The sequence below is a fragment of the Strongyloides ratti genome, assembly GCF_001040885.1.
Source record: "Strongyloides ratti genome assembly S_ratti_ED321, chromosome : 1".
NCBI lineage: Eukaryota > Metazoa > Nematoda > Chromadorea > Rhabditida > Strongyloididae > Strongyloides > Strongyloides ratti.
In genome coordinates this window covers 7,953,194-7,976,426 of record NC_037307.1, presented here as the reverse complement: position 1 = coordinate 7,976,426, position 23,233 = coordinate 7,953,194, and the positions used below count along the sequence as shown (strand labels likewise).

General features: G+C 24.0%; 13 protein-coding genes across 13 annotated transcripts; 4 read left to right on the top strand and 9 right to left on the bottom strand.

Moving 5' to 3' along the window:
• Window positions 1–115: 115 nt before the first annotated feature.
• Window positions 116–1,724, top strand: SRAE_1000247300 (Nucleoside phosphorylase domain and Uridine phosphorylase, eukaryotic family-containing protein; the record flags this gene model as incomplete). Its single annotated transcript, XM_024649553.1, has 3 exons — window positions 116–164; window positions 207–309; window positions 839–1,724. 3 exons carry the CDS (start codon window positions 116–118, stop codon window positions 1,722–1,724), a joined length of 1,038 nt encoding a protein of 345 aa, XP_024503419.1.
• A 45-nt stretch (window positions 1,725–1,769) lies between these two features.
• SRAE_1000247200 (Hypothetical protein) lies at window positions 1,770–2,585 on the bottom strand (the record flags this gene model as incomplete). Its single annotated transcript, XM_024649552.1, has 1 exon — window positions 1,770–2,585. The coding sequence occupies one exon, from the start codon at window positions 2,583–2,585 to the stop codon at window positions 1,770–1,772; it is 816 nt and encodes a 271-aa protein (XP_024503418.1).
• A 474-nt stretch (window positions 2,586–3,059) lies between these two features.
• On the bottom strand, window positions 3,060–5,093 carry SRAE_1000247100 (Topoisomerase II-associated protein PAT1 family-containing protein; the record flags this gene model as incomplete). The annotated part of the gene is made up of 1 exon (XM_024649550.1): window positions 3,060–5,093. One exon carries the CDS (start codon window positions 5,091–5,093, stop codon window positions 3,060–3,062), a length of 2,034 nt encoding a protein of 677 aa, XP_024503417.1.
• Window positions 5,094–6,170: 1,077 nt separating this feature from the next.
• On the top strand, window positions 6,171–6,656 carry SRAE_1000247000 (Hypothetical protein; the record flags this gene model as incomplete). Its single annotated transcript, XM_024649549.1, has 1 exon — window positions 6,171–6,656. The coding sequence occupies one exon, from the start codon at window positions 6,171–6,173 to the stop codon at window positions 6,654–6,656; it is 486 nt and encodes a 161-aa protein (XP_024503416.1).
• A 269-nt stretch (window positions 6,657–6,925) lies between these two features.
• SRAE_1000246900 (TRAM/LAG1/CLN8 homology domain-containing protein) lies at window positions 6,926–7,910 on the bottom strand (the record flags this gene model as incomplete). Its single annotated transcript, XM_024649548.1, has 5 exons — window positions 6,926–7,185; window positions 7,263–7,271; window positions 7,333–7,513; window positions 7,563–7,749; window positions 7,795–7,910. The coding sequence occupies 5 exons, from the start codon at window positions 7,908–7,910 to the stop codon at window positions 6,926–6,928; spliced, it is 753 nt and encodes a 250-aa protein (XP_024503415.1).
• Window positions 7,911–8,181: 271 nt separating this feature from the next.
• Window positions 8,182–9,244, bottom strand: SRAE_1000246800 (TRAM/LAG1/CLN8 homology domain-containing protein; the record flags this gene model as incomplete). Its single annotated transcript, XM_024649547.1, has 2 exons — window positions 8,182–8,826; window positions 8,870–9,244. 2 exons carry the CDS (start codon window positions 9,242–9,244, stop codon window positions 8,182–8,184), a joined length of 1,020 nt encoding a protein of 339 aa, XP_024503414.1.
• A 3,703-nt stretch (window positions 9,245–12,947) lies between these two features.
• SRAE_1000246700 (Hypothetical protein) lies at window positions 12,948–13,401 on the bottom strand (the record flags this gene model as incomplete). The annotated part of the gene is made up of 2 exons (XM_024649546.1): window positions 12,948–13,085; window positions 13,123–13,401. The coding sequence occupies 2 exons, from the start codon at window positions 13,399–13,401 to the stop codon at window positions 12,948–12,950; spliced, it is 417 nt and encodes a 138-aa protein (XP_024503413.1).
• Window positions 13,402–13,620: 219 nt separating this feature from the next.
• On the bottom strand, window positions 13,621–15,934 carry SRAE_1000246600 (Pleckstrin homology domain and Pleckstrin homology-like domain-containing protein; the record flags this gene model as incomplete). Its single annotated transcript, XM_024649545.1, has 4 exons — window positions 13,621–14,623; window positions 14,665–15,128; window positions 15,184–15,365; window positions 15,811–15,934. 4 exons carry the CDS (start codon window positions 15,932–15,934, stop codon window positions 13,621–13,623), a joined length of 1,773 nt encoding a protein of 590 aa, XP_024503412.1.
• Window positions 15,935–16,545: 611 nt separating this feature from the next.
• SRAE_1000246500 (Hypothetical protein) lies at window positions 16,546–16,905 on the top strand (the record flags this gene model as incomplete). Its single annotated transcript, XM_024649544.1, has 1 exon — window positions 16,546–16,905. The coding sequence occupies one exon, from the start codon at window positions 16,546–16,548 to the stop codon at window positions 16,903–16,905; it is 360 nt and encodes a 119-aa protein (XP_024503411.1).
• A 421-nt stretch (window positions 16,906–17,326) lies between these two features.
• Window positions 17,327–17,653, bottom strand: SRAE_1000246400 (MSP domain and PapD-like domain-containing protein; the record flags this gene model as incomplete). The annotated part of the gene is made up of 1 exon (XM_024649543.1): window positions 17,327–17,653. One exon carries the CDS (start codon window positions 17,651–17,653, stop codon window positions 17,327–17,329), a length of 327 nt encoding a protein of 108 aa, XP_024503410.1.
• Window positions 17,654–17,849: 196 nt separating this feature from the next.
• SRAE_1000246300 (Thrombospondin, type 1 repeat-containing protein) lies at window positions 17,850–19,024 on the bottom strand (the record flags this gene model as incomplete). Its single annotated transcript, XM_024649542.1, has 3 exons — window positions 17,850–17,973; window positions 18,043–18,141; window positions 18,204–19,024. The coding sequence occupies 3 exons, from the start codon at window positions 19,022–19,024 to the stop codon at window positions 17,850–17,852; spliced, it is 1,044 nt and encodes a 347-aa protein (XP_024503409.1).
• A 1,160-nt stretch (window positions 19,025–20,184) lies between these two features.
• SRAE_1000246200 (Acid sphingomyelinase-like phosphodiesterase 3a) lies at window positions 20,185–21,538 on the top strand (the record flags this gene model as incomplete). The annotated part of the gene is made up of 2 exons (XM_024649541.1): window positions 20,185–21,340; window positions 21,522–21,538. The coding sequence occupies 2 exons, from the start codon at window positions 20,185–20,187 to the stop codon at window positions 21,536–21,538; spliced, it is 1,173 nt and encodes a 390-aa protein (XP_024503408.1).
• A 76-nt stretch (window positions 21,539–21,614) lies between these two features.
• On the bottom strand, window positions 21,615–22,868 carry SRAE_1000246100 (Nuclear hormone receptor, ligand-binding, core domain and Zinc finger, nuclear hormone receptor-type domain and Nuclear hormone receptor, ligand-binding domain and Zinc finger, NHR/GATA-type domain-containing protein; the record flags this gene model as incomplete). Its single annotated transcript, XM_024649539.1, has 1 exon — window positions 21,615–22,868. The coding sequence occupies one exon, from the start codon at window positions 22,866–22,868 to the stop codon at window positions 21,615–21,617; it is 1,254 nt and encodes a 417-aa protein (XP_024503407.1).
• Window positions 22,869–23,233: the final 365 nt, after the last annotated feature.

The following is a 23,233-nucleotide window of genomic DNA, read 5'->3' as shown; positions in this document are numbered from 1 at the left end:
TTAGTTGAAAATTCATATATTATCATTTTATCATTTCACAGTATTTTTTCTTTTTTATAAAACAATAGTAATTTTTTTTTATTAAATTTCTAGATTATTTTCATAAAATTTTATAATGGATTGTTGTAATAAAGGAGAATCTTGTGGATCTGGAAAAGGATCAGGTATAATTTTAATTCTAAGATATTAATAATAATATTTTATAGAAGCATGTAAAAAAAAATGCGGAACTGACTGTAAATGCACAGATTGTAAATGTGGAGCTAGCTGCCAATGTGGCGATAATTGCAAATGTGGTCCTGATTGCAAGTGTGAAAAGAAATAATTTATATGCGGATACTGATATCATGCATAAAATTTTGTTAAGAGTTTTAAAATAAAATCCTTTTATTTAAATTTATTAAATGTTCTTTATATTATTTATGGTGTTGTCGTGGAAAAGTTTTAAAAGGTCAAATATCACGTTTAATTTTTATCTATAAATTTTCTCCGTTATCAAAATAATTTAATGATAATGTTAATTTCTTTATATAGAAAAGCATTTATCATCATAAAATAATTTTAATTTTTTGTCAAATTCTGTTTAAAATTTGAAGTTATAAATTTTTATGGTATTAAAATATTGTCATTAAAATGATTATAAATAATGGACGTGTTGATGATGTAATTTATATGGAAATTTATTATATTATAAATGAATAGTTTTGATAAAAATTTAAAACAGGAATAACTTTTCTTATCATATTCTGATTAATGTTGACTAGAATGCTTTAAAGAGTACAGCTATTATCTAGACTACCATAAAAGTAGTTTAAATTTTTTGTTTTTAATATTGTAGTTTTATAATGTTAATTGAAGGTTCTGGTATTAATATTACTAATAAGTTTATTCAACAAACTGAAAAAGATTTTTTGTATCATTTTGGACTAGATAAACAATCAGATGCATTTGATAAAACATTTAAAGATGTTAAAATCATATGTACAGGAGGATGCTACAAAAGAATAGAAAATTATGCAATGATGTTTGCTAAAGAAGTGGGATTACCAACACCAAAAAATATGTGCAAAAGTTATAGGTATGTTTTATTCAAAACAGGACCAATACTTTGGATTAGTCATGGAATTGGATCAGCCTCCTTATCAATAATGTTAATAGAAACTATAAAATTATTATATCATGCCAAAGCTACTGATGTATCATATATTCGTATTGGAACTAGTGGTGGAATTGGTGTTGATGGTGGAACTGTTATAATAAGTTCAGGTGGTGTTAATGGTGAACTTAAACAAGAACATATTCAATATGTTCTTGGTGAAAAAGTGACACATTCAGCTACACTAGATAGGCAACTTCAACAAGAATTAGTTGAAACTGCCAAAAAATTAGAAATCCCATATGATACTGGATTGACATTGTGTGCAGATGATTTTTATGAAGGACAAGGAAGATTAGATGGAGCATTTTGTAATTATACTGAAGAAGATAAATTTAAATTCCTTGAAAAAATATATAAAATTGGAGTAAGAAATTTTGAAATGGAATCTACATGTTTTGCCTCATTACTTAATAGAGCTAATATAAAAGCTGCAATTATTTGTGTAGCATTATTAAACAGATTAAAAGGTGATCAAATTGATATTGATAATGATACTTACCATGATTTTGAAATGAGACCTTATCGAATTGTCTGTCAATACTTAAAAAATAAATTTACTTTTTGAATCATTACAAATATGAATATTTTTATTTTGTTTATAAATAAAAAATTATTTAAATGGATAATTTTCAAGTGCGATTAAAGAATATTCATAAATAGGACTGAATGCTACATGTAGTTTTTTAGGATAATCTTTCTTTTCATGAATGTGATGTAACTCTTCTATACAATGTAATATTTTTTGATCAAGCATTGGATTGATTACTTTATCATTGTCAAAACAAATAGAAATTATTATTGGTAATAAATCTTGAACACATGATTTCATGATACCCATATTACACCATTCACCAAATTTTCGAATATTAAATTTTTTCAAATCTCTAAAATTATAATCCAAATATCCACTTTCTTTTTTAATTCCTTTTAACAATATCTGTAATTCATCATAGAAATTTGGTCTAAGAATATGTTTAATACAAGTATTTAAAAAATCACTAAAATCTTTTAAAGAACAAACTTTAACTGCAGTAGATTCACTTATAATAACATCTAATTCTTTATTTACAATTTTACATATTTTTAAAATGTTTTCTTTATTCATAAATTCACCAACAAATTGAATTAATTCATGATCAATTTCTTTAGGTATTTCATTATAAGAATTTGATTCTATTTCTTTTATAGCTAAACAATTTGCCTGAGCCTCAAGAATTGTAGTTGAGGTAGCTATTAAAATAATATATGATAAAAAAGAAGATAGTGATTTTATAATATCATTCTCATACTTTCCTGCCACAATTTTTTTAACTTTTTCTCTCTTACAATAATCTAAAACAACATTTAGAATAACTTCACGATAATGAGATGAAGGTACACGTCTTCTTCCAGAATAATATCGTATATACTTCGTTTCTGAATCCATTTATAATATATATTAATTAGATTTGAAAAATCTTAAGTGAATAGTTATAAGAATATGAGTAACCTGTAAGTACCTATCTTTTTATTCTTCTTCGATAGTTTTTTATATTGTTAATGGTCGATCACAACACATTAAACTAAAAAAAAACAAACAATATTATATCACAAGATAACTATAAAAATGTGTGTCAGTTGATTTAATACAATGTAAAATTTTCAAACATATGAATAAACATAATTCCACAATAAACTTCATATTGATGTTAGAAATATTTTAAAAATTGCTTAATAACAATTTTCTAGATATTAATGTACATCAAAAAATAAAAAAAAAAAGTGAAAAATAACAATTTTATTTACTCAATATATATTGAAATTTGTAAAAGTACAAAACAAAGTTAAAAATAACCAAGTATTCATAAATCAATGATAGAATGTTATCGGTAAAAATAATCTTAAGTACATTTCTTGCAAATTAGTTAAACTGGACTTTGGAAAATATCGAATTCTCAAATATACCATTATTTTGAGATCCAAACAAACCGTTAGTAAAACCTTTTTTAATATTATCTATATCCAAATATGAAATATAATTTGAACAGTTTTGAATTTGTGGTAATTTTGTATAGTTTTCCAAATTAAATAACCACGAGAAGCCAGATGCTGCTATGCGTTTTACCATAAGTATATCATCAACTGCACAAAGCCGATTTAACAAATTAAAATTTAGTAATGTAATAAACTCTGAAGAAACATTTGCCTTAGCAATATCTAAATTAATTTGTAAAAAGAAACCAGTAAGAACTGATTCGGGAATTGAAAACAATCCTAACTTAAGTTTAGGAATAAAAATTGGTATTACAAGGTTATCATTAACTCTTTTATGATATTTAGTATATCCATCCAACAGAATATTTATGTATTGAGAAATGTCTTTTGATTCCTTCAAATAACTTAGAAATAGAGATAAAAATTGGCGAGCTTTATTGATAAGCAAACATTTAACAGCAAAATCTCCTTCAAAAAGCATTGATTTTATTTTTTTTATACGAACAGAATTATCTTCTAATAACTCATTTATTCTACTATCATTTTCTTTTCCTTCTCGAATAATTCTATTATTTTGATCAACAATTAAGATAGAAGAGTAACAATTTTCAATTGTCATTAAAATAGTTTTCACCCTCTTTGTAGGTTTCTCAGAAAACATACTTTCATTGTCAAGATGTTGTGAAAGACATATATGTTGTTTAGGTGCAATGGATGTAGCTGAGTTAATTTTACCTAAAGCACCTTCAAAAGACGGTGTACAATATCCTGTAGATGGAGTTATGTTTTCAAAAGAATAATAAGAAGGTTTAACTTTTTCAACTTTTTTCAAATGTTTTGGTCTCTGTACAATATTATGTCGTTTTTTCCAGTTAACATAATAATAATCATCTTCATTTGGATCACCTGAAATGGTACTTTGCACCAGTTGAATTTTGATAAGCCACTCTCGTTCCTTTTGAGACATCAACCCAGCAAAAGGATCAAGAGCAAAATCATGAATCGTTCGTTTTGAAGGAAAAGTGTTTTGTTTACTATGTTTCTTCGAAGTACTTTCTTCACTTATCACAGATTCTGTTTTACCTCTGGCACTATTAACTGGAACTGAATTCATTGGTATCTCTCTACCATACTTTTGTGGTTGACCACATTGAAAAACTAATCCACTGTATTGATTTGGATTGTTAACAACATATGAATGATTATAAAACGGTGGAGGTGGCTGTTGTACTAAATCGTTAAGAGAAATTTTTCCTGGTTGATAGTTCTGTGAACCCATCATAGACGGTGGAATTCCATTCGATCCTTTGAATAGGTCATTTAAAAGCATGGTAGTAGCACGTTGTTCTTCTGTCTGAGGCATAACATTACCATAACGTTGTTGATGCATAGCTCCCAAATTAATATGTGATGGAACAATTGATGGAAATTGCTTCAAAATATCATCAGGTGGCATTCGTAATGGTATGGGATGGATAATATTAGATTTGTTAGGATTAAAATTCTGATTGTCTGCAATTTTTACTGGCTTGATAACATCATTCTCAGTAGGAAAATTCTTTATTCCTTTGTTTTCCACATTAAATCTTGGAAAATCTTCGTTACAAAGTCCAAATGTTTCCATTTCTAATTCATTTTCTGATTTAGTCTCAATATTAGGAGAATTTTCTTCGTTTAGAAGTTTGGCCCAAACATCCATCACATCATTTTGTTTTTCTGATTCATTTGTAAACAAATTATCTGGCATAGGCAAATCCGATGCTTCTGGAGCGGAAATTACTATGTCATCATCTAACAATGACAAATGATCTGTTTGTCCAGCCAGTTCAAGAAGACTGTTTATTTCTGTTGCTCCGAGACTTCCAAAAGAGGCAATATTTAAACCGTTTATTGCATCATTATCATTAAGAACACCAGTTATATTGGATCCAACTGAAGAAAAGTCCAATTGATGTGACATCTTCACAAGAAAGATTCTGAAATAAATAAAAAAATATAAATACAATGCCAATAGATGTGAACGGGAGAAAAGCCAACAATTGAAAATTTAGCAAGAGAGAATATTAAATTCGTCACAAGATACAAATACATTATTCCAACAGATCGTATTTATACAAACCTATTGAGTGCGGCATATATATTACATAGGAGAAAACCGGGGGGCTTGTTTTCATACGTCTTGTATCATGTTCATCTTTTTCACAAATTTTTTTTAAGAAAATTCGACGAATAAAATATATTACTAGCAAAAAAAACTGGTAAATTAAATTTATAGTCAAAGTAAAGTGATGTCATGGCGTAACAAAAATTTGATTAGTCTAACCACAGTTAACGGTAAATTGAACATATTTTTTCTTTTGATAAAAATGTAACGTAGTTAATCTTTACAATCAGCTCCAAAAGGATGCCCCGTGTGAGGCTCGAACTCACGACCTTCAGATTATGAGACTGACGCGCTGCCGACTGCGCCAACGAGGCCACGGAGATCGAAGGCTTCTTCTCCATCGCTAGAAGCAATACATTGTATTTTGATAATAAAACACACCTTATTATCATATACACTAACTATTTTTTATTTTAAATTCCATATCAAATTTATTTCATTTTTGATTTTTTAAAATCAAAACCTAGTACTTCAAAGATACTTTCATTCTTATTAATTTTAAAAGAAGAGTCATTTCTTGAATTTAATTAATATTTTAAGAATAATTAATATAACCATAAATGATATTTAAAGAAAGTTTAATATTTATTTTTTGAGAATTAGCACAAATATATAGAATAAAATCTTACTATATTTCGTTGTCAATGTGAAATGACACACTTATATCACAAACATTTTTACAATACATATACTTAACTTAATTTTCTTATTTATTTTAGTATTTTAAAATTATTTTTACAAACTATTAAACACTTTCCATTAGAACATAACTCCAAAAAGTTTACTTTTTTTCTCTTAAATAGAATATATTTTAGTATTCTTCAAAGGTTAATCTATTAGAGATTGGAATAGTTTTGTACATTTGTCATCAAGATGAATTCAACTACACCTATTGTACCACAGGAATTATTAGATAACCTAGAAACATTATCAGTTGGGAAAGTTTGCCTTATTGGAAAAGAATTATCACAAGATTTATTTCGTAAAATTCCCATTTTTTTAAGATGCTTCAAAGATAATTTGGACAAGAAAACATATTTGCCACCAGAATTTGATATGCTTTTGAATTCATGTAATTTGATTTTGCAAAAAATCGTTGAATGCCGTATTATTATTGATAAAAAATTAAACCAAACTGCTGAGATATGTCCGGAGACTTTTATAAAACAATTTACAACAGGAAAATGTCCAACTTATAGGAAGTCAAGTACATTAATTGAAAAAGAACAGGAATTTAACAAGAATCGTATTAAATTAATAAAACTGAGTAATGCTTTAAAGTGGATTGACTGGCAGGATACAGTTATTGATCCAAGGAATCTAAAGAAACCTCAAGCACCTCTAGTGGTTCCTAAATGATTACTTGATGTTACTTACTAATTATTCAATAAAAGTATTAGATATTCTTTCCATGTTAAATGCTTCATTTTATTTTTTATTAAAAAAAACAAATAATTAACATTATTAATATGATTATTATTATAATATAAAAATTCAGGTTCACTTAATTAAAATAAAGTGAATTAGAAAATTCTTGATTTAATAACTTTAAAAGTGTTATGACTGTATTGTTATTTAGCAGTAATACAAAACAATACTTTCTTGGGAGTTATATTTTGTTTAAAATCTTACAACAATGTTTGAGTTCCAATTGTCACACTTTCTGGTGTTGTTGGAGCTGTGAAATAAGGTGTAGTTGGTACTGACAATTGACCATTGTGATCTAAAAGATTTTGTTCTTCAATATCAAGTGATCCTATTTTTTTAACAGATAAAAAGTTATCAGCTAACAAAAGTCTATAAAAAAGAACAGTATTTGTTGTCAATAGACCAATTGAAACTAAGCAACATGCAAATGTTTCCCACCATGGAACATTATTCGTAATAACTGTAATAAAATATATCAAATATAAATTTGGTATAAAACGGAACAAAATAAATGTGAGAATATTTATAAAAGCTAACATTTTGAAGCTTAATTTTGTTTTAGAATATCCACTATAATTTAACAATGATCTAGTATGTAAAAATATACTATTTACTTCCATTAAAAATCCTATTATTACAATTCCTCCAAAATGTTTGATAAGAATAGGATAAAGACAACCTATTGAAACAAGTATATGATGAAACATTAACACCAAAACTCTTATTGACCATTCATTTGCAATCATATCTATAGAATCACTGATTATATATCCAAATATCATCATAAACTATAAAAAAATAAGAAAGTACAAAAATATAAAAAATTATAATCTTTACCATATGACCCATTTCAGAATAATATGAAAATTCAAAAATATCTTTTCCTGGTGATAATTTAATAATTAAAAATATTGCCCATACAGAACAAATTAAAGCATGAATTAATGAAATGTATTCATTTGAAATTCTCCATTTTTTATGCATAGGTATATGAGAAAATTGTGTATTGTCAATTTCATTTTCTCTAAATTTTTCATAATTGAATAAAAAATTTTTAAAAAAATACCACCTCGCTAGATATGTAATCAAGCGGAAAAATAAAAATGATGCTACTAGTGAAATTAAATATTTCGAATCTCTAAATAATGCAGATTGAAATAAAGGTGAATTTTCATAGGCATACATTTTTAAAAAAAAAATATGATAAAACTATTACAATACTTTTAGGTATTAGTTAAGTATGTATAATAGAAACATTTTATTCTTTATTAATACTCTTTATAATTCAATGATTAAGAGATGCATTGTAATCACTAAATTTCTTTAATACTTTTATTTGGTTGATTTTATAACGAAATATATTTTTATTTAAACCTATAAAATTGATAAAAAATTATTACTTTATAAATTAATTTAGGTACATAGCCAATTTATTAATTATAGTTTATAAGGTTATTTATTCTTTGCTAGGAGTATTATTTGTTTTTAATAAATCAGTATTATCATTTAATTGCAAAAATTTATTGTTTTCCTTTAAAGTATTGTTTTCTGAAGATTGTGAAATTAAAGAAATTTCATCCAAGGCTACACTAGTGTAATTACTTTCAGCATCATTTTCAATATCAAAGCCATCCTTAAATCTTGGTTTATTGCTTTTGATAAATCCATCAGCAACCAATAATCTGTAGAGAAGAATAATGTTTGTAAAAAAGAGTCCAAAAATAACAGTGAAGAGCATTAAAAGTTCGAACCATAACATTACTTTGGTTGCTTTTAGACAATAATATATTAAATAAAAATTTGGAAAGATTCTAAAGATTAAAAATGTTAATATATTTAATGTTGCTACAGTTTTATATTTTTTATTTTTTTTAGAACAACCATTATAGTTGAGTAGAGATCTTATATGGAGAAATATGCTGTTAAATTCCATAACAAATCCTATAACTATAATACCACCATAATTTTTAACAAGAATTGGATAAACTGAAGCTATTACAACTAAAGCATGATGAAAAAGAAGAACAATAATTCTTAAAGACCATTCATTAAAAAATAGATCAATGGTATCACTAACTGTATAACCAAAAATCATAGCAAACTTAAAAATACATAAATTAAAAAAATAAATAAATAAAACATACCATAAGTCCAAAACTATGAACATATAGATTCTGAAAGTCTATAGATAGTTTGAAATAATATATAATATTAACAAATACCCAAATAGAACAAATAAAAGCATGGAGGAATGAAACAATTTCATTTGAAATTCTCCACTTTTTACTATGTTTTAAATGTTTAAAATATTTGCTATTTTCTCTAATTTCTTCTGAATTATCAAGATAAATTGATGATCTAAAGAGTAAGCTTTTAAAAAAATACCATCTTACTACATAAATTGCAAATCTAAAAAATAATATTGACAATATTGCCATTCCTATAATTTGATAATTTTCATTTTGTAATATACCATTTATCCCACTAGTATTTTTTTGTTCCGTAACATTGTTATACATTGCAAAAAATAAATAATTTATAGATGAATTCTTTTTTATTTGATCAGTAATTAGTAATTTTTATTTTTGAATATTAGTAAAAAAAAAGTCAATTCATGAAATAATTTTAACAAATTTTAATTTATATTATTAAAAGACAAAAAAACAAACCACCATTTTCTGTTGTAATACAAAATAATATTCAAATTTTTTTTATATTAAGAAATATTATAATATCATAAATTTTATATACAAAATATTATTAAGATTTTTGAAGTGTACTATACCTTTAATTTTTTAATATTTATAATATTACAATGGAAAAAACAAGGATAAATTGTTTCTAAATGTTACTAAAATTTCACTTCAAGTTTAGAAGGATGATAAAAATGAAAAAGTTTAAACATTAAAGTAATGATTAACCATGTAAATATTTCAATTATTAAAATTATACATACATAAAAGTTACTGGAAATCAGGTAAGAATCTAAAATTGTTAATACCTATATAAGTTTTAAAAAAAATAGAATAATATCAACTTCATTGTTATATTTTAAATTGAAACTGAGATTATACAAAGTCGAAACAATGAATATTTTAAAAGTACTTCAATCTTTGAGAATTATCTTGCTTTAAAATGAAAATACAGGCAAAAACTTTTTTACAATCAAATTCTGAACAATTTTTATAAAAGGTTTGTGTTCAAAAAATTTTTATATACTCAACCAATTTTGAGATATAAAAAACGATGACAATAGAATAAGCGCGCAAAAATGCTCCATTTCATATTTCAAAAACCGTTGGAAATTAAAAAATCTTTTCAACGTACACTGTGTTTCAAAATTCAAAAGAAGCCTAGCGCACCTAATTTCAACTTTGTAAGACTTTATTTGTTCAAGTTGTAGCCTCATTCTTGAAAACTTTTAAAAACACCATTTTTTCATCATATCTCAAGAATGGTAGATCCTATAAAGATGAGAGTAACTTCAATGAATTTCCCGTAAAAAACTGATCTAGAATCATCAAATTAATTTTAACATTTTTGATTGCATCACAGAAGTCGTATTTTTAATAAAAATATTCCCCACTTTCGCCCTCAAACTTTAGAAGGCTGTAACTTCTCAACCGTTAATTTGATTATAGTCATGATTGTATGCAAAATTCATCATTTTGAAAGGGCTATCGAATGAGTATAATAGTATTTTGAAATTCGAAAAAAAAGTTTCTTTTTGTACACTATTTTTAAGGACCAAGTCGGAAGTTAAGAATATTTTTGAGTAACTTTTGAACTCTGTCAAAATTCACAATATTTTCTATAAAACTTATTTCTTATAGATAAATTTTTCAAGAGAAATCAATGAATCTAATTTTGTGGTCATAGTATTAATTTCAGTCGAGATATTAGAAAGTCGAGAACAATGAATATTTAGAAAAAATTTCCGCCTTTCATTATATCTCGCTTCAAAATAAAGCTACGTAAGAGCAGTTTTTTGCAATCAACTTTTGAACAAATTTCATGTAGGGTCTACCTTTAAAACTTTTTTATAACTTCAACCATTCTTGAGATATAAAAAATGATGACAAAAAATTGAGCGCGCAAAAATACCACTTATCATATTTTGAAAACTACTGAAAATTAGAAAAACTTTTCAACGTAGACTATGCTTCAAAAGTTTAAAGAAGCACAGCGCATCAATTTTCATACTCATAGGAGCTCATTTGTTCAAGTTATAAGTTCATGCTTAGAACTTTTCCAAACAATATTTTTGGATCATATCTCAAGAATGGTAGGTCCTATAAAGATGAGACTAACTTTAATGAATTTCCCGTAAAAAACTGATCTAGAATCGCTAAATTAATTTTAAAATTTTTGATTGCATCACAGAAGTCGTATTTTTATTAAAAATATTCCCCACTTTCGCTCTCAAACTTTAGATGGCTATAACTTCTTAACCATTAATTCTACCATATTCATGATTGTATGCAAAATTCATCATTTTGAAAGGGCTATCGAATGAGTATATTAACATTTTGAAATTCGAAAAAAAAAGTTTTTTTTGGTACACAATTTTTTAGGACCAAGCCGGAAGTTCGAAATATTTTTTAGTAATTTTTGAAATCTGTTATAATTCACAATATTTTCTATAAAACTTGCCTATTATAGATTAATTTTTAAAAAAAAATCGAAAGAATCTAGTATTATGCTCACACGATAAATTTCAGTAGAGATATTAAAAAGTCGAGAACAATGAATATTTAGAAAAAATTTCCGCCTTTCATCATATCTCGCTTCAAAATAAAGCTTTTTAAAAGTAGTTTTTTGCAATCAACTTCTGAAAGATTTTTAAATAGAGTCTACCTTTAAAACTTTTTCATACCTTTAATCATTCTTAAGATATAAAAAAATGATGACAAAAAGTTGAGCGCGCAAAAATAGTACATATCATATCTCAGAAACTGTTAAAAATAAAAAAAAAGTTTCAATGTAGACTATGTCTTAAAAGTTGAAAGAAGCACAGCGCATCAAGTTTCATACTCATAGGAGCTTATTCGTTCAAGTTATAAGTTTGTGCTTGAAAACTTTTTAAACAACGTTTTTTCATCATATCTCAAGAATGGTAAGTCCTATAAAGATGAGACTAACTTTAATGAATTTCCCGTAAAAAACTGATCTAGAATCATTAATAAAATTTTAACATTTTTGATTGCATCACAAAAGTCGTATTTCTAATAAAAATATTCCCCACTTTCGCCCTCAAACTTTAGATTGCTATAACTTCTTAACCGTTAATTCTACTATATTCATGATTGTATGCAAAATTCATCATTTTAAAAGGCCTATCGAATGAGTATATTAACATCTTGAAATTCGAAAAAAAAGTTTTTTTTGTACACTATTTTTAAGACTAAGTCGGAAGTTTGGAATATTTTTTAGTAACTTAAAAAATTTGACAAAATCAAAAATATTGTTATAACATTTATATATTCTGGACCAACTTTTCAAGAGAAATCGAATGAAATTAATATCATGGTCGACTAATGAGTTTCAGTCGAGTTATTAAAATGTTTAGGACAAAGAATATTTAGAAAAAATTTCCGCTTTTGAATTATTCTCGCTTCAGGATAGAGATAAAGCAAATTTTTGAAACAAACTTCTAATTAGTTTTCATATAGAGTTCACCTTCAAATTATTTCTATATTTCTGACGATTATTGTGATATAGAAAACGATGAAAATAGATTAAGCGCACAAAAATACCAGACAATGTATCTTAAGAACGACTAAAATTTTGAAAAATTTTCTAATGTAGACTATAACTCAAATGTCTAAGGAAATGGAGCGCATCTAAACTTATGTTTGTAGGACTTCGCATTCTTGAGTTTTGATATATGCAGTTTAAAATTTAAGGATCAAGGTGTTCTATGAAAATCAGACTAAATTCAAAGAAATTTTAGCAAAAATCTAATTTATAGTTTTTTTTTATTTTGACATTTTGAGTTTTATCATGAAAGACGAGATTTTTTAAAAAATATTCCCATTTTTTGCTTTTGGATTTAATTTGTTATAACTTTTCAATTTTTTATTATTTCATATTCACGATTATATTTAAAATTGAGTGTACATTTTTTTAATAACAAAGAAAAGTTATAATTTTATTTTTTGAATGAAGAAATTAATTAATGATTTTAAAATAATTTTTTTTATTCAAGATAAAAAATTTCAATTACTGTTTAGTTTTTTGAAAATAAGGTCTTGTACATGTATCCGTACTGCAACAACATATTTTGGAGTCAAACATTGTGTGTCCATCATCAGTTGAAATTATTTGTTGACAGTATGGTATACCATCTTTGTTATTTTTCTATATATTCATATTTAATAATCTTAAGTTAACTTACATCACAAGTTGTTGAAAATTCTGTCATATTAAAAACTTTACCATCGTACTTTTTAGCTAAAGTTTTTGCTGTAAACAGGCAACCAGAAAAAAAACCACGGAAATTGTTAAAATCTGTAATATTTGAATAAAGATATCCACATGCATCACAACCACTGATAATATGATCTAAAGATTGTGCTTGAAAGCCTCCAACTTGGTATTGGTAATAACTATCACATTTTAATGAAAATGCAATAGCCAAATAAGTAAGAACAATTATTGATATTAAATATTTCATAATAAAATTTTATAAATTTGTTTTAAAACTTGATAATAATTATTTATATAATTTAAATATATTATCAATAGTAGTTTTTATCAAGTAACAATAACGATAAAAATTTTTTAATTACATCACTCTTTATATTATCTATAAAATTATAATTAAAAATATGTTATGATTAAATTATTATCAGACAAAAGTAATGGTTTTAAAAATAAAATAAAAAAATTACCGTTATGGAAAATCATTGTCATCGTTGTACTTTACGATCTCCATATTTCTTCTATCTTCTTTCATTGATACGTGCCTTTTGAAAGCATTTTTAGGCCTATTTTTTACAGGGTTTTTTCGAAATGATCTTCTTGCATATATAGCATTCCTCATAACTAATGATTTTTGAGCTTCTAATTTTGCATCAATTGCACATTTTTCAAAAAATTCTCTTAACTTATGTACATCTGGCATGATATGTTCCTGGAGTTCTGCCATCTGAGCACCTGTCAGTTTCAATGCATTTTCAAGGTGTTCCAAAGCTTTTTCTGCAGCATACAATTGACGCTCAGCCCCAATTCTAGCAATAACTTCATCTTTTAATTCAGCTTCTGTCATCTCCTTTTGTTCACTAATTATTTTAAGATTTTGTAGTAACTCTTTAGTTTGTCTTGTATATACAGCTCTTTCTCTTTCTAATTCAACTGTCTTCTGTTCATTTAACCTCATTAAACATTCAATTTTTTCTTTTTCTGTGGCAATTTTTGTTGTTTTACTTTCAATTTCTTGCATTTTATTTTTTAATTGACATGTTACAGAAGATAAATTTTGATTTTCTAGTAAAAATTTCTCTCTCTCCTGTAATATTTGATTCATTTGATCTTCAATTTTTGTCTTTTCAAGATTTAGACATTCCATATTTGTTACCAAGTGTTCAGTTTTTGTTAGAAGCATTATCTTTTCATCTTCCAATTTATGTTTAGCTTCATTAGTTTGAGTTAAATCATTCTTAACTTTTGAAATATCTTCTTTCATTTTCATTGTTAATCTAACTAATTTTTCTCGTTCCTTTTCTAGTTCCTCTCTCATTTTTTCTAATTCAAAATTTCGTTCTTTTTCTTCCTGTCTAGCTAAAGCTTCCTTTTGAAATTTCTCTTCAATTGATTTTTTTTCTTCATTTAATAAATTACCTTTTGACTCTAGTTCTCTTATAATATGTTCTCCATAAAGTGTATTTTTATAAGATCTATAAAATATATTTTATATAATATTATTTATTTATCTTACATTTTTGTAGCATCTTTAAGTGCTTTAAACCAATTCTCCTGGCACTTGATATCTGTAGCACATACAATAATAGCTGAATCAAATTGGCAATGTGTTATTAATAAACAATATTTTTTTCCAACATCTCCACCAGAGATAATAGAACAACCAATTAATGGAATAATTCCTTTTGGATGTAAATTTATCCTTCTTGTTGATTCAAATTCTTTCTTAACACTACATGAATAATATAATAAAAAACATTCTTTTAAAATAAAAAATCTTTTTTTCCATTTTACAGGCCTATTTTTCTTTTTATATTTTTTTAATAAACATCCATACATTTGAACACCAAGTAATGGTCCAACTTCCCCAAATTCATCTGATTTTTTATTAAAAATATCTTTATTCATTTTAGAGGTAGATGTTCCATTTGTTTGTGATGGTGATGTATCAACAATTTTTGTTCCACGAAATGGACTAAACTGTAAAGAAAAAAAAAGAAAAAATATATATTTTATTATAAAAAAAAAAACTTACTTGAAATGATAAACTTCTTAAAATTCCATGTTTATCTTTAACATTTAAAATTTGCCTATTTGTTGTTATATGATTAATAGTAGAATTTTCTGTCTTAAAAAATTTTTTTTTTCCTAACATTGATGATCTTTGTAAGTCATTTGGAACATTTATATACTCTGGCATTGTAATATTTTGTATATCTAAAATATAATAATAATTTTAATAATGACATAACTTTATAAAATATTTAATAATAAGTTCAATTAAAAATTTCTTATTATTTCATAAAATAAAATAAAGAATAAGATGAATAATTTTAGACCTAATTTTATATAAATACTTTTAATACAATTCTTTATTAATTCCATTTATAAACACTTTTAACATGCCTTTATTAATAAAATTAGTAATAATTCTATAACTATCTTTTATAATTGTTAAAGTTTTAGATAATTAAGAATGAACTTATAACAATGACATAACTGTTACTCTTCATATTATAGAATTTATTTGTGAATAGATAAATAAAAATGATATATGACAACATCATCATATTATGATGATAAAGAGACATCTATATATATTAAGTTATTTTAATCATTCAAAATTAGATACACATTAAAATTATTAAATTTAAAACATTACCTCCATAATTTGTCAAAAAATTATCATATATTGATGGTGCTAGACGTTTTTTGAATGTATCACCAGAATATAATGAAGATGACAATGAATTTTTCCATAACAAATTATTTTTTATTAATTCCATTATATAAAATATAAGAAAAAAAAATAATTTAATGTATATCAAAATATTAAAATTTATATTATTTTATTGTTCTTAATATATATAATATAATAAAAATTCTGTCATTCTTATATTATACTGTCAATTTTAGAAATATTAATAATTAAATTATTTACTATATATATTATTCTATTATAAAATTTTATATTTCCGAGTTATCATATACATATCTAGTTTTTATTTTGTCATATTACTGTACTTTATTATTTCTTAATTATTTTTAATTAAAATTAAAACAAATAAATAATATGTTGTATGACAGATAGGTAAATATTTATAAAATAACTCAAAATATATAATAGTTAAATGATTATTATAAATTTATCTCATAATATGAAAGATTATTTAAATTAAAAGTACTATTCATTTAACTATGAGATAAAAATTAAAAAATATTTTATCATATTAATATTATATTTATAATATGATTTTATTTATAAAAATAAATTTGAATTAATCTTTATAAAATAATCAAAATTTTAATAATAAAAATTAATTCTATATCATTAATAAAAATGTGTAAAATTTATTTTATAATATTTATAACTTTTTAATAATAATTAACTAACAAAATGAATGAAATTCGTAAATTAATACCAGCTACAAATGATTGGTCTGACACTACATTACTTTTTGTATTTCTAATATTTATATCAATTATAATATTTTTTATATATTTAGTTATATTTTTTATCTGTTCAATATTTAATAATTCATCATCTATAAATGATAATGAAATTGATCAATTACGTAGAAAAAAAAATCGTATGAGGAAAGCTTTTAGTAATTCAATATTAAGACGTGATGTTATTGTTGAAATGGATGGAAATAAACCAATTTGTTCTAAGGAATTTTATACATGTACTACATATAAACCAATAGTACAAACAGATGAAAATATTTTTTCACAATCACTTATAGAAGAAAATTAATGATAAATCATAAGGTCATTATGAGTTTAATTGAGAAATTTTAAAAAATATTTAATATTAATCTTATACTAATGAAAGTAATCAAACTAATAATTAAGTTCATATATATTATCATATTTAACAATAATTAAAAATTTTAATAAATGATTGAATATAAATTTGTTTACAATTAAATAAAAAAGGTAATCTATGAAATTAATTTTATCCAAAAATATTAATTAATTTTTATAAAAAAAAAGAAGAAGAATTTTATTAAATTAATATAAAATATTAATTTTAAGATTTTACAACTAAAATGCAAACAATTTGTCCATTATCAAATTTTATTTGAATAGTACCGAAGACTACTATAATCATTTTAAAAACTATAATATATAATTATCATTATATTAATACTTTATGAAAGACAAATACTAAAATCTTATTCAGCCTTAAGTGGTAAAATAACTTCACCAGCCTGTGCTCCAGCTTTAAATGGTGACTGTGGATCTGTTTCTTCTGCAGGAACTTCAGCCCATTGTACAACAATTTTATCCTCTTTTGGTGGACCACTAAGTCTAACAACATCAAAATCACATTGAGCTTTACCTTCAACAAAACCATATACTGGTTTTACTCTATAACATTCATTATTTGATGTTTTAACTTTAAAAGCATGACGGCTTTCTGTTGTATTTATAATTTTATGGCTGCTTTTTCCACCAGCAGCGGGATATTGTCCTGTTGGTGGGTCGATATTAAGAGCCATTTTTTTTTATAAAAAAAAAATATAATAAAAAACTATGACTAAATATTATTACTATAAAGCAAATTTTTGTTAAAAAATTTAAATATAATATAATAAATTATAATTAAATCAAATTTTTATATTGTGATATTAAAAAAAAAAACAGTATACAATAATTATATATTTAAAAATGACTAATTATTTTTTTTATTTTTATTTAACTTGGTAAAACACAAACAAATTTATTATTTGAACCAGATGGAATATAATTGTTACAACAAGGAGTTGGCCGTGGATACTTACAGATAGCATCATTACAAAATTCTTTTTCAAATTGTGCTCTAAAATTTAAAAAAAAAAAAAGTATATTATCAATAAATATAAATATTATTATTAAAATTAAGATTTACCCTGTACATGAACAAGTTGGATTAGATTTTTTACATGTTCTAAATCTTTGACGTACACCACACATTCCACAAGTATCTGTACATTCACTCCATTCCAACCTAAAAAAATAAAAGATTAATTTATAAATTAAAAAAATGTAATGTTTATTAAAAAATTATACCATTGATTCCATGTAGTGTCAGAACATTGATCGGTTGTTGATATAATACTTGATATAGTTGTTGGAGAAGTTGTAGTACTTAATGATGTTAATACCGTTGATGGTGGATCAGTTGTCGTTCTTATAGATAAAGTTGTTAATTCAGTTAGTGTTGTAGAAAGTATTGTAGTTGTTAATAATGTAGTAGATGGTGTTATTGTTGTCGTTGTTGTTGTTGTTGTAGTAGTAGTAGTAGTAGTGGTTGTTGGTGTATTAGTAGATGATATTGTAGTCAATATTTCTTCAGTAGTAATAGTTGTCGGTTCTTCGGTTGTTTCTGTTAGAGGAACAGTTGAAGGAATAGTTGATAAAATAGTAGATGAGACAGTTGAAGGAATAGTTGATGGAATAGTTGAAGAAATAGTTGATGGAATAGTTGAAGAAATAGTTGAAGGAATAGTTGATAATGTAGTTAACAAAGATGTAGTAATATCTGGTGTAGTTAATGATTCAGTGGTTGTTTGTAAACATGATAATGTTTCAGAATAATGACCATCACATTCAACACTACCACTTTGTAAACAACCACTTGGAAATGGTATACAATCTCTTATACGATGTTTAACTGGAACATCAGGTATGGCTTCATTACATGCCGTCCAATTACCCCATTCATTCCATTCTCCAGTAGATGAACATTCAGTTTGTGATTTGACATAATTTAATTTTGATATAAGAAAAAAAATAGAAAAAAAAAATGTTTTTGAATACAAAATATTTTTTTTATGTTGATATACATTATATCTAGAAAATATAGGTATTTTTGTGGATATATACCACATAATTAAAAATATATAAAAAAATTTATGTTACTATATAGATATCAATACTGAAATTCATTAGTCGTTGATACACTGTATATTCAAATCCTTTGATCCTTTTAAATAGATATATCTATAGATTTTCAATTGATAGAATAAGTATAATTACCATGAATATTGTATCAAAAAAAAATTTTTTTTAAATAATGTTTATAGTATATGACAACTAGTGCAGTGCTTATACATATTGTATCATTTATCAATATAAAATATGATTACTTTTAGGATTTATAATATAAATCACAATAAATTACATTGGTTTGTTTATAGTAATCGTTTAAAAATTTTTTACAGAGATTTTATTTTAATTAAAAGTATTGTTTTTTTTATTATTATATAATAATTAAAAATCATAAAAATTATATAATAAATATATATTATAATTGTCTTTTTTTTTTTACTTTAAAGAAAATAAAATGATCTTTGTTAAATAATACTTTTATTATCATAAATATTTATTAATAAAATAAAAAGGAAAAAAATTATCAAATTAAAAAAAAAAAATTGATACAATAAAATCAGCAAATTTCAAGAACAATCACTTCAATTTACATTTTATTGTTTCTTAAAAAAATTATAAATGATTAGAAATATTAAGTATGTAATACATTAATTCAATCATTGCAACACTTTATAGATAATATTACATACTATAAAATATATAATTAGATTAGCGCTTTTTTAGCGTTATCATTAATTATTATAATATTAAGCTACTCATTTAATAAAAAAGAAAATTATCTTTATTGTAATATTAAAAATTTACTGATAATTTATGATTAAAATAACTATCAGTGAAAACAATTTATAAATGATTACATTATTAAATTGGTATAACATGAGGATTAGTTAACCATTATTATTTTAGATATATAAATAATCTTATATTATTAAAATATAAAGATAATGTCAACCTATGTAAATTGATTACTCATTACTTTTTCGTTTCTAATACTTTTTAACCTAATTGTATTCTTGTTTTTTTTTCTTATTTAGATATGTTTTTGACATATATATTATTAATTCTATCCTATACATTTTTAAATAATTGTAATAGAATTTTACAAATAACAGATTTTCATTATGATGCTAATTATAATATAAATGGCAATAGAAAACAAATGTGCCATATAACAAATAAAGTTTCAGCAGCTCATTTAGGAGTTTATGGTGATTACAAGTGTGATACATCAAAAAAATTACTAGAAAATTCAGTGTCATCTGCAGCCAAAATAATAAGTAGTCCTGATTTAATTTTATGGACTGGTGATAATATACCTCATATAGATACATATGATTTTGATTATGTTATTGAAACTATTAATGTAACAAGTAGTTATATAAAAAAATTTTTTCCTCAAACAAAAGTTATACCATTATTTGGAAATCATGATTATTCTCCTGCTAATATGTTTCCTGATAAAAATAATACAATTTATTCTAGAACATATAATATATGGAAAGATTGGATTGGAAATGAAAATGAAAAAACATTTTTAAGAGGTGGTTATTATAAATATATGTCTGATGACAACACAACATGGTTATGTTTAAATACTAATTTATATTATTTATTTAATGATGCAACAATGGACAATAAAACTGATCCAGCAGGACAATTTCAATTTATGAGAGATGAACTTAATAAAGCAAAAACATTAAATAAATCTATTCATATAGTTGGACATATTCCTCCAGGATCATTTGAAAGAACTCCAAATTTTACATGGTTCCATCCACAATATAATGAAGAATTTTTAAATATTGTTATTGAATTTTCAGATGTAATAAAATGGATGGTTTTTGGACATCATCATACTGATACATTTAGAATGGTATTAAATGACAAAGAAGAACCTGTTCAAATGATGTTTATGGCACCATCAGTAACTCCATGGTTTTCTAATTTACCTGGTGCTGGTTCTAATAATCCAGCATTTCGTATATTTGATTATGACAAAAATAATTGGAATATTAATGATATTTTAACATATTCAGTTAACTTGACAGAATTAAATAAAAATTCTGAAACTCCATGGCTTTTAGAATATACTTTTGTTCATGATTATAATATTTCTTCACCAATAACAATAAGACAAATTAATAATTTATTAAAATCAATAGAAAAAAATCCATCAATATTTTATAAATATTTACAATATAATACTGTTGGATGGGATGTTAAAATGCCAACATCAATGTATCGTTGTGGACAGGTATGTGCAATAAAATATGCCGATTATCCAAGATATTATAAATGCCTTAATGGTGATGAGTGTAAGGAACATAATTCAACAAACAAAATTTCTTTAAATAGTTTATTACTTTTATCATTGGTCTCCATAATTGAGTCATTTTTAATTTAATTAAAATGTATAAAACTTTCATATCAGTAGTTATCTACCACAAAATAAGGTTTTATCATAAATTTTTATATAACATTTTTAAAAATTTTTAGCACGTTGTGATTATTAGGTAAAAATATGATAAGATTATTATTATCAAATTAAATTTATAAATTTATAACATGGTTTAAAGTCTAATGTGCAAATTATTTTACATTGTCTATTAATTCACAACAACTTGATGGATCTTTACCCATACTTTCTTCTATAAATTTACAAATATCAAAAAAATTAAATATTTTTCCTGTTAATATAACTTCTTTTTTCATATCACAAAAATTGACTGCTGCACCAATAATTGCAACAATATGAGATACTCTATTTGCATAATTTTCTAATCGTTTTGTAAAATAATAATAAACATGTAATTCATCATTTAAACATTTCAAAACTTTTTTTGAAACTTTTATTCCATCATCAGTAATATTAGGGAGACGATTTATTGACCATAAAGCAAATCCAATAAGATATGCAAATTCATATTCATCTAAATCAAGTTCTTTCATTGGTTTATAAACACCATTAATTAATAATTTATGAAGATTTTTAAATAAATCAACTGCCTGACTACTATAATTTTCTGACAATTCAGTATCAGTAAATTCATAAAAATCATCTTCATATGCCTGTGTATTGTCAAATAAAACTATATTTCTTTTTGATGTACTTCCATAACATTTTATTGAAGTATATGATCTCTCCAGACAATTTATTAATGGATATATATTTTTAAATAAAGTAATTTTATCATTTCTTGATAAAGATGCAAATTCAGAAGAAAACATTAATGATTTTGATAATATACAACAACATCTTTCACTAAATATTACATAATTTCTAAATGTAATTGATTTTGTTATTTTTACATTTATTTTATCTAAATTTTCATTTACCTTAGATAGGTAAAAATTTACTCCAAAACAAATATTTTGAAATGGATTATAAATTATTCCTGGTGTTTTTGGTATAGGAAGTTTTGAACCTTCTAAAGTTGATACAACATTTTTTATTATTAAATTTGTATTACTATCAAAACGACATTGATTAACATATGACTCAATTACTTTTTCTACATCATCTTTATTAGAATTTAAATATTTTTTATTTCTATCAATTTCATTTTCCTCAAATTCACCATCTGAACTATCACTACAAAATTTGCTAGAATTTCTTAATACCATTCCTAATTTTTTGCACTTTTGAAATCTGCAATATTTACATTTTTGTCTGATAGTATAATGTACTGGACAATTTTTGGTATTTCTTCGACACCTATACTTTTTATTACCACGAATTGTTCTTTTAAAAAATGTACTACAACTTCGACAACTATTTATTGATAAATGATAACCACATGATGGAATTTCACAAATTAAGCAAGAATCATTTATAGAAGACATAACAAAAAGTAGATATTAAATTTGAGATTAATCTTGAATAAGTAAAAAATCAAAATGTTAAATCACTGAAATAATTGTAGGGTAAGAAACGCAGAGAAGTGTAACTTTGTTTGTAGTGCATCTAAATTTTAATATATATACATTTTAAAATCTTTTTTATGTGTATTATTTTAATAATCAATTAACATAATTAAACATTACTTAAGAACTTAACATAATATACAATTTTGTATGTAATAATTAATTAATAATAATTAAATGACACAAACTTAATTATTATTTTTTTTAATCTAATATTAAATTTTATGCATTAAAAATTAATTTTATTTTGATGGTGTTGAAGTTCGAGTTAAAATTTACAAACT